Genomic DNA, 11,432 nt, shown 5'->3' with positions numbered 1-11,432 from the left:
TCAACACAATAATATGAGTATTTCAACACAAGTATATGAAAATATCAACACAGTTTTATTAAGATTTTACAGGCATTATATTTAAACTTTTTGATGCATTTATTGATAAAAATCTGTTTATCAACATACACGAAAACTGAAATTTAAATTATCAAATTTCAACATCCGCACTTCGTCAGAACATATGCAATTAGATCTCGTTAGAATCCTTATAAAATTATCTTTAATTTGATATTTTTTAGTGGAAAAATAATTTAAATCGAGAGAGTTACGTAAATTTAAAGTTTGATATGATTTTGGAGAGAAAGAAAGTAGTTAATTTTAACTACAATATGGAGCATATGAATTGATATTAATACTCTTTAAATTTATTTAAATTTATATTAATCCAATTGGCATTATTTTAACCATTAAATCTTCTCATCTAATAATTTAAAATTGATTTTGATTTTAAAATACTAATTAGTTAGCCATTGATCACCACCGTATATGGAGTATTCTAAATTTGTGCATCCTAATTCATAACATTGCATTTGAGCATGGGGACGGAATTAGGATTTTAAAATGGAATAAGGAATGGTGATATTTTATTAAGTACTCCATCCATCCTATAAAAATATGTGCACTTTTTATTTTCGTTTGTCCCATAAAAATATGTTCATTCTATTTTTATAAAGTTATCCCAATTTATTACTCATATATTAACTTATTTACAACTTATAACACCACTAAACACTACTAATAATATGAGTCCCACTATCCATTAACCTCTTTAACTATCATATTCTTCTCTCTTACCTTACCAATGTTGTTTTAAATCTCATGTCATATCAATTGCCCGTATTTTTATGAGACGGAGAGAGTATTATTTAAGAATAGGTTGAGACAGATAAAATTACAATGAGGAAAATGTTAAATCTGCAAACATCTTGAAAAATTTTGAATACAAAATAGAGTAAAGGCCAAAACTGGTCCTGATCATATGCTCATTTTATGATTTTGGTCTTATACTTTATCTTTTTGAATTTTTGCATCATGAACATTTCAACTCGGATCACAATTGGTCGTACACTAACAATTTCGTCAATTTTTAAACGGTTTTAATCGGATTTTGACCGATTTGGTTAAAACCGTTTAAAAAATCGGGTTAAAATCGTTTAAAAATTGACAAAATTGTTAGTTTAGTACCAATTGTGACTCGGGTTGAAATGTTCAGGATGCAAAAATTCAAAAAATAAAATATATGACCAAAACTGTAAAATTGATATATGTTCAGTACCAGTCCTGGGCTAATCTACAAAATATAATTTCATTTCATTAATTGAATCATTTTTTTCTACATAATCACTCCAATTCGTGGTTCACGCGACCAACTAAATAATAAAAGGGGTGAGGTGACTGCACCCACCCACCAACCTAACGAATATGATGATTTTTCTCTTCTAAAATAGTCTATTTTCGTCACACGTGTTACGTCACCTTATAACGTCATCTTCGTTGAAGCCCTCTTCAAATTTATTTAAGTCTTTTTCCATCCTTTAAACACCATCACCTATCAAAAACCATTCTCTCCTTGTTCACAGAGCATCTGCTTTCGTTGTAGTATTCATTTTTCTAAGTCTACTTTGTTTACAAAGAAAAAGAAGAAAAGTCGATCCCCTAATTTCTGCTTCAATTCCGCCATGTCTTCCGTCCAAGTGGAGAAGAGAAAACGCCAAGGCGAAGGCAAATCACGGGAAGATAACGGCGGGCACAAACGGCCGGCGGTGGCGCCGCCTCCGGATGAAGAAGTGGAGGAGTTTTTCGCTATGGTGAAGAGAATTCGGGTGGCGCTCAAGTATTTCAAGAATCGTGACGGCGTCAGAGGTGGTGCGGCGGCGAAGCCTGCGTGGACGTTTGAGCGAGAGGACTTTGACGGAGTTAAGACGGACCCGGAAGGCTCTCACGCGGGTCTGGATCTTAACTCCGACCCGGTTTCGGATGGATCTGATTCCGTTTAAACTTTTAAGGCGTTGTTTGTTTCTAACGCTAACAATAATTGTTTGTTCGATTGTTGTGAACTAACTCATGTTTCCAAACCATGAGATTATCTTAGAAACACAAAGATGCTTCTGAGTGTATTACTAGTATTTGTTTAGCATTTCTGAATTAAAATTGGAGAATTCTAGACACTCGAGATTACGATGCATCATTGTGATTGATCAATTTATTGCTATTAATACTCCAAATAAGTGATCGTTCGTATTTTACAACAAAGATAGACAAGTTCAGAAAATTTATGATCGCGAACGTAAGAGATTCTTAAAAACAATTATGATAGCATATTTCTTGTAAATAGGCTGGTTCCAGGAAAATACCATAGGAGCTTCTCTATATTTGTCATCAAATTAAAATATAATTTTACGTGCTAGATTTCTACATGCCCGTAACCTCTTTAACGAAATAGTGACTCGAGCAAGTATTGAAATTTCTTGTCCCATATTGATAAAATGGCGAGATTCTGATTCCTCTATAAATGAGTGGATAACTATTTTCCTTGTAAAAGCTTTAAAAGGATTGAGAGGCTCATTACTAATATAGTAATACTAGCAGAGTGGACCCAAGTCAATTATCAGTATTTTTAGAAGTTCGATAGTCTATTACCCTCACGTTACCGTATTGAATCCCTTCTTATTCCACATTAATAAAATAGTTATTCTAACTCCTCTTTAAATTACTTTATAACCATCTCTTTTATAAGCTATGAGTGGTCATTTATAACAAGAAAAATTATAAGTAAGATTTTACTTATTTCCACCACGATTTGAGAGAAACAATTAGTTGATTTTTATTTATTTTTGTAATTTTTCTATAACAACATATTATTATTAACGTCACGAAGTTAACAGGTAGTACTAACTGTTAATAGAGTGGTCATCGTAGACGTTCTGTAGCTGATAAAATAGGAAATGAATTAGTACTATATTATAATTGCACTATGCCATTATTTTGTTTTAGGGGGAGCTTTTGTTATGCAAATCAATTTTGACATTTCAGGTGTTTCACATGTGCAATGAATAGAAATGTATACGCTGTATTAAACTATTTAGAAAATGTTAATACAATAATATGGAGTATGTTGTATTGGTCAATAGTGAAAGGCTGCATAGGTTGGCTTTTGACTATAAACAGGTTAGTGCCATAGACATTATATAAAGTTGACTCGACAATGTGCAGTCATCAACACACAATATTCTTTAATTCAATTTTAATGAAAGTAATTGTGTAATATCTAATATTATCATGTGAAATGGATGTACATTTATTATTAGTATTCTTATGTACACATCCCCACGTATTACTTTCTAATTAGATTACAAAACGGCATATGAGAAATAAGAGAAACTCCACTAATCTAACAATATTTTAATCTGAGTTGGGGTCTGTGGTGCTTGGACATAGAATATTACTTATCCTTACATTATTGATAGATAATTAATTAACTGTATTCGTTGGTTCATATAAACGTGTGAAAAAACAACCATAAATAATTAGTAGTACATCTACAGGCATAGGCATTCACATATACTACTGTAGTACTGTACAATATTTGCATTGAATAAGGTTGTACTCTTTTCTTCTACAATCAATTTTATGGCTAGTCCTTACTCGTAATTATATCAATTACATCTCAATTTTTTCAGCTTACTATCCAATACTTTCAAGTTTCAACTATTATAAAATTAATCAATCTTTCGCAAATAATTATTTCTAAAAAAATATAAATTAATCTTCTCACACTCCCTCCGTTTCTTAAAAATAGAAACTTTTGAAACGTCGTAGGTTTTTAATACAAAATTGGTAAAGTAAATAAAGACAGAAAGAAATAGGGTTTTAATATAAAATTGATAAAGTAAAAAAAAGTTATCTAAAATAAAATTTTATATTTTTAGGAAACTGGTAATAATATCTTTGAGTGAAAATTAACATGTTATCTCCCGCTGCGTCATGTCATGTTCCATCATTGGCGTAGAATCCTTATAAATAAAATGCAATACATGTTGAACAGATTGAGGTGAATTTGATAAGTTGGGAAAAAAGGATTGAATTGACACAATTAAAAAGTCAGAGATAAAAACTGATAAATTTGATAATGGGTCTAATTTTCTAAAGGTCTTCGATTCAATAGTCAACCCTTCATTCTTTCCCTGAATTGACACAATTTATTTCTGTGAAGTAAACATAAGTAGAATTGTCACAATTTTCGAAAATTAATTCCATAAGAAAAATGTTTATATTTTCTCATTACAATTACAGTTTTGTTTATATTTAAATGTTTATCAGCATCAGTGTTGAAAAAAATCATTACCAATCCTTCTCCAAATAAAAATGATAAATTTTACAACATCATTAAATATTCCAAAATTTAATGGGTCCTGGAAATCTGTCTAATTGAGATTTTTATTTAACGGGCTGCCGCTGGCTTTTGTAAATGGTTCAGTATATATGGGCCTTTTTGACTTGTAATGTTCAATAAACTTTTTGAAGGCCCAAATTTTGGCTAGTTTGAAATTATCAGTATAGAGCCTTTAAAATAAATCAAAAAAATATTTGGTGTATTTCTGTCCTTTTGTTATATAATTATATAATCCGTATTTAATGGAGTATTTTTGAAGATATATAGTGGAAAAGTTTGTAATATGTTTAGATTTGTTTTAATAATTATATCAACATCGTGCATTGGAATAAGAAGGGTGACTCTATATACTACTCGACTCGGTCCCATTAAAAATGAAATACTTCATTTTTCGTTGTCTTGTTACTTCATTTTTCGTTGTCTTGTTAAAAATGAAACAACATTATTTCTACGTCTCCCCATATTTTACTTTATTCTCTCTTTATTAAATCATAAAACAAAACTACATAAAATTTTATGACGAAAAATAAATACTTTATTTCATATTTATTGAGGCATAGTTATTGTAGTCTTGAATATATAGTCTAATAAATCAACAACAGTTTTGAAGTAAATCAAGGTAAATTTTAGTCTATTTTTTAAAGAAACAGTCGCATATTATGATGCATACAAGGAGTGAAGGAACCACAATAATTGATGACACTAGTTTCGAACCCAACACGTTTTAAATTATAATCAATTAATACTCTCCAGTTAAGCTACCTGATTACTAGTGTCGCCGAAATACTCCCTCCGTCCTACTTAAAATAAAATATTTAGAAATCAGCATTGAATTTTATTAGTGTTGTTTTGTGAGTTAATGAAGAGATAATAAAGTTAGAGTGATGGAAAAAAGTAAAGATAGAGTGATTTTCATTTTAGAAAATGTTTCATTTTTAATGGGACAACCAAATAAGAAAAATGTTTCATTTCTTAAAGGGATAGATGGTGTATTAATTTCTTTTTTTCCATTTGGAAGATGAGAGAAACTACCAAGAAATTTATAGGTAAAGTTCCGTTATTAATGGGGATCTACCTTGCAGGACCATTGTGAAAACTTAACACTTGTCATACGTGACATCTTATTTTCTTCGTTTATGAGTTTCCTAACCAATTTCATTGTAATCATTTTTCCTAAATAAATAAATCAAATGTTGAAATTCACAATCTTAACTACTCTAGTGGTTAAAAGTACTTTTTTCCCCTATTATAATTCAAATTTGTTGCTACGGTCGCCATTATAAGAGTGTCCACTATAGTTGGTCGGGCCAAGCCACAAAGTATGGTCAGGCCACAAAATCGTGGTCGGGCCACCAACGCTCATGTTTTCCACTATAGTGGGCATGCCCAAACCACCAAATAATTTATTTTTTTCATTTTATGTATATTAATTAAAAATGGGTATATTTATAGAATTTGTGTAGGAATGGGGTAAAAAAAATGTGTATACTTATAGAATTAAAAAAAAAAATTGACAATAGGGAGAGCCGCGGCTCGTAGCCGCTGCAATAGGAGAGCCGCGGCTCCCGCCCAACTGCCCAAGAGCCGCGGCCGGGCCACGTGTGTGGCACTCTCGTGGGCAAACCCCCCCGCCACGTCCGCCCATGTTTTGCACTATAGGGAGCCACGGCCGGGCCATGCCCGAGCCACGAGCCGCGGCTCTCCTATAGTGGATGCTCAGAGACGTCGTTGTACTAGAAAGAAAAGAACTCCAGTACTAATTTCATGTTGCATATTGTCGACAATTTTGCAATATTTATATTTGAAGGTATACCAACAATCTAATTAACGGCTGAAATTATCAATTAATTTTTTTTTTTTTATTATTGTTGACCAATATTTACAATAACAGTACTATTGAGTGAGTATACAATGGATCCATCTTCTAATCTGGAATGGTTGATTAATTCGTTCTTGTGCTACTATATGTACTTGTTGGTTTAGAAGATTGAATAATTGGATAGTCTTTCTTTCGTTACATGCACCGACAAAACTTTAAAATTTATTAAGAAATTTAAATCCAACTTGGAAAGTAAGTATACCGTATATATACGCATTTAATTTTAATGCTACATGCGAACCAACACACCTATCATTTTTTTTCCTTTCTTGTTTTGGAGGCCAATTTTAGAAAAACATGTAAGATTAGAGAAACAAACTCTCAATTTATAAAAGTTTCATTATTTTACATCTCCAACTACTCCTGCGTGACGTTGATATCTTGATAGTTTCATTTTGGTTGGAAAAATTTCTGCGACTACTTAATTATACAACAGTTTACCGTATCAACATTTCTAAACCTAACACCAATAGTGCTACGTTTTAAATTTTTAATTTTTTCACTTTTTAAATTTGTATGTGGCGTGTGCGTAACATAATTGAGTGCATTTATTTTGTTATAAATGTTATTATACGTCTTGTATGAAAATTAAAGAAATAAAATAATGTGTGCCATGGTTGATTCATCGTTAGACTTAGCAGCCAATAAATATACTGACCAAATTCTAGATTACTTATGTTATGGCTTCCGCCCCCTACAAGAATGAAAGGTCAAAAATTTCTTGTTTCAAAGTTTCAATTATTTTATTCAATTTGTACATTTGACAGAAAACCTAGCTAGGTATTGTATATTAGTACAAAAAATTGCTTATTCAAACAAGGACTCTAATTCTCTAACTCTCATTATGTTATAGTGACATGATCAAATTTATTAGCTTTCGTGGAGTAATATTCTTGAATATATAATAGGCACCTGATCAAAGTTGGATGCACACCTCAAATCTAACTTTTAGAGATAGAATTTCAGATTATACGTGGTGCTACATAATATATACACACGTTATCGTGATAAATTGGAAACCTTGGCATTTATTCAAACAGCTGAAGTTATCAACTTTTGACAAAACATAAAAAAAAGGAAGAAAAAACACACAATACACAAAGAAAGAGAGGAGAATAACAAATACTTTTCGTGAAGTGATAAAATTTGGACCAAACAATTAAAAAAGATGCCTTCTGATAATTGTGTGGCCCACAGCAATTTTAGGCAATATCTGGTGAATATTTATCTATGGATTCCAAAGTTCATATTTATTGAGCTTGTATTTCTCTTCCATATACTATACTACACAATTATATACTAGATATATGTATGTTGTATATATTCCTTGTAATAAAATTAATACTCCAATACTAATGTTAATGTAGTGTTCTCACGATTAGAAATAGTAATTAATTTCTTTCACGTCGTGTTAATACAGTATAACAATTAAAGTGGAGTATCAAATGACTCCACTTTCTTGAAAGCAAAGCAATATCACAATCATGCTTTATATGTGAATATATGTCAACCAATGAGAAAAGTCTTCTTTCCCCGTCCCAAACGTTGTTACAAAAAAGGGTCATTATTTATGAAGTGTAAACCATGTCATCAATAAGAAAGAGAAATTGTGTAATCTTTTGCCCCAATAAATAAGGAATTTTGATAGTGAATGTGTTTTTGGTGTGGGTATATATGGTGGAATATAAATAGGAAAGCTGACTTGAAAGAATTTATGCCCACAAAGTAATGCTAAATCAAAAGTGGTAATAATGTTGGTCTAGTGGAACTAATTATTGTAACAACTTTTTACTTATAGTCAGCTATCTCTATTTCAACAAGACTAAACTCAACTTGTTTGATGATCAATTTCACTTGATTTACCGTAAAATGACTTAATTAATTGTATAAAACTTTTAAACGGCTCAAATAACAAAAAAAAAGGGTTCTACTTTATATAATATATGGGCTTTTTTTGTAACGGGGTAATTGCTATTAAAGTCACCAACTTTCCATGAATTCCGGTTTTTCCCACGAACTTTAAAAAGTTCGTGTAATGTCACGAACTTTATTGTCGGTTGCCATTTTCCCATGTCAGGTTTTTCAGTTTGATTCAAACTATTCGTTTTCTATTAAGACAATGTCCAAATTCTTTTATCTTACTATCGTTATCTTCGTCTTTGAAATAGTTTCGCGTGGGTACCTTGTACGCCTCAATCGGAACTCGGATGAAGAAGTTGTGGTCATTTGATGAAGACTGCGACCTTTGTGCGACCTTGTACTATCATAATGGCCATAACTTCTTCATCCGAGTTCCGATTGAGGCGTACAAGGTACCCACGCGAAGCTATTTCAAAGACAAAGATAACGATGGTAAGATAAAAGAATTTGGACATTATCTTAATAGGAAACGAACTGTTTGAATCAGACCGGAAAACCTGACATGGGAAAATGACAACCGATAATAAAGTTCGTGACATTACACGTACTTTTTAAAATTCGCGGGAAAAACCGGAATTCATGAAAAGTTGGTGACTTTAAAATAGTTACCCTTTTTGTAATTATAATTAATGAAAACGTAACCATTACTATACACGAACCTAGTTTATGACTTTATACAGCAAGCATCTTAACTCATTAAAAAGTTGAAATTTTTCACGCCAATTAAGACAATGTAGTATTCAAAGACAAAAGAAAGTCATAGTATGAAGAAAGAAACACTGATTGATGGAAGACCAAATAAAATTAAAAATAAGTGCATAAACTACACCCAAAACTGTGTATAATACACATAGATTCTGCATTGCAGGCTTCGATATAGAGATTATCACCAGACATTTTAAATTTTTAATTAGTGTATCTAGTTAGATATTTTTTTTGTGAGAGTGGACCACAAGGTTGTATACTTCATAAAATAAGGTATCGTCTTCTCATGATGTGGAATAATTGGTGTTGTTTAAGTGGAAAAAAAAGGCAAATGCAAAAAATTAATTTGTGGTTATAATTGTTAAAGTTTGTGGTTTTATTCGGATTTAGAGCATATTTTTGTGGGCTGGCCGGAATTTCTAAATTATTGCTCGATGGGGCATCGAGATAATTATTAGATCTGCAAAATGACGAATTTACCACTTGGGTTGGGTTGATGAAATAAATGATTTGCCAACCTAACGGTGCAGTATTTTGGAACCAATTTTGCAGCATAGAATGCCATGGGTCCCCACGTAGGTTATACATTCATTTATGCATAAAATTTTAAAAATAATGCGTTAAAAGTTAGAGCATCTCCAATGGATGATGTCCCGGCGGATGTCGGACCGCCGTGCGGGAAGTCCACGCGGGACATCCGACATTAGGCTAGGCGAGGCGGGGCGGGGGGGGGGGGGGGGGGATGCGGACACGGGAGATCTGCGGCATTCCCGGGACGTCCGTCACAATGGCGGGCGGACGTCCGCCACTGTGGCATACCGACGAACGTCCCGATGCTTTTTTTTTAAAAAAAAAACTCTATATATACGGCTCGTTGCAAACTCTATATGTACAGCGAGACCCCCATTCGGCTAACGGCAAACTATATAGATTCAACGCATATGTATGTTTTTTTTAAAAAAATAAAATCGTTGCATTTTCCCCGTATTCGTGTCTAAATTTTAATTCCGAAAATTGTTTTAATTTGGTGAATTTGTGAATTTTTTTTATTGCGGGAAGTCCGCGCGGAAAGTCCTTGGGATGTCCGCCACTATGCAGTGGGATGTCCTTATGACGTGGCAGTGCTGTGGGAGGAGGTATTTTTGGAAAGTTCGTCGGGAAGGGCGATGACCGTCCCATTGGAGATGCTCTTAAAGTGGAAAGAGTAAATGGAAGAGGAAAAGAGAATAAGAAATTTGACAGTTTTTACTGAGTTGGAGCATTTCCCTGATATAAAACCCATTCCGTGATTATAATTTAAGTTGGAGCATTTCGCTTATATAAAAAAAACAATATCAATACGAAATATAGGAGTAATAAACATCGTCATACAAAATTTTGATCCTTTTATTACCAAGCCATCAACATGTTAAATATATCATAATACACATGAATAACAGTAGTATACTACTAATACCAAATATTACCAATAGTTAATACTCACATTTCCTAACTGATCCATATTTCTCCATTATTTGGCAGGTGTGCATCACATATTCAATTAGATTATTAAGTTTAATCTGAGCATGAGTTAAGGGTAGCAGCATGTAACACACATCATGCTACCATATTTTATTAATTTAAGTTAGTGTAAGAATATTATTATTGGAATGATTTTGTGATTGTATTATAGAAGAGCAATTTGTGGTTTTTAAGGTTAGAATTTTTCTTATTTTGTACTACCATCATTTTGTTTATAATAATTATATACTGAACGATTTTACAGTATATGAAATTCGTTATACGTGGCGAAGTTTGTTAAATGGAACAAGTTCGCAACGCTTAATAAATTGTATAATCAAATTAAATCAAACATTAGAATTGTCTAGAATTCTAGGTGGTTTGAGTGGACCTATTTGGACCATTATTTATGGAGGCAGGCCTATTGTATCATGCGCGGTTGAATAATTGACAAACCGCTTTGCAAAGGCCAAAGAGCCACCTTTTATTGAATATAAGCAAATTGTATTCTTATAAAATTAGTGGTGAGCTGTTAATACTTAATACCATGCTATGTATTTAGGCTGGGTATCAAATTGAGGTACTACGTACATGTATAACTATGTACATTAATTTTTATTCATACTAATGATACCAAGTTATTAATTTTTATGAATTGTTCCGGTTAAACTCTAAGGCATAATCATCCTGCATTCAACTGTAACGCACGTTCTGTTGTTGTTATTTCTAGAACATTTATTATATTTACCTTCAAAGTGATTTTGAATAATTTCGACTGTGCATAATAGCCCACAAAATGTGAAGTAGAAATAAATCACTTTTCTATGGTAGATTAAAATGTTGAATTTATATTGAAATAAGAAGAAAATTGCTATTTTACTCAGTTATTACGGAGTAGAGTACGGACGGACCCCAAACCAAACTTAACGGCCGTGATTGACACTGCCATATCGGGTGGTCCCTACTCCCTTAGACGGACTCCAAACAAAAATTCAAATCCAGTTAATTACGCAATACTAAATTCCACACCAG

At 32.4% G+C, this 11,432-nt stretch overlaps 1 protein-coding gene across 1 annotated transcript; it reads left to right on the top strand.

Annotated features, from left to right (window-relative positions):
• The first annotated feature begins 1,554 nt into the window (after nt 1–1,554).
• On the top strand, nt 1,555–2,188 carry LOC125190918. The gene has a single exon (XM_048088341.1). The coding sequence runs from the start codon at nt 1,683–1,685 to the stop codon at nt 1,998–2,000; it is 318 nt and encodes a 105-aa protein (XP_047944298.1). The 5' UTR covers nt 1,555–1,682; the 3' UTR covers nt 2,001–2,188.
• The last annotated feature ends 9,244 nt before the right edge of the window (nt 2,189–11,432 follow it).

This window comes from Salvia hispanica, chromosome 5 (genome assembly GCF_023119035.1).
Source record: "Salvia hispanica cultivar TCC Black 2014 chromosome 5, UniMelb_Shisp_WGS_1.0, whole genome shotgun sequence".
Lineage (NCBI taxonomy): Eukaryota > Viridiplantae > Streptophyta > Magnoliopsida > Lamiales > Lamiaceae > Salvia > Salvia hispanica.
This window is presented reverse-complemented; position numbering and strand designations above follow the sequence as displayed.

Bases quoted from the DNA above. Each gene is read 5' to 3' on its own strand.
- LOC125190918 (XM_048088341.1), top strand. From the start codon at position 1,683: ATGTCTTCCGTCCAAGTGGAGAAGAGAAAACGCCAAGGCGAAGGCAAA.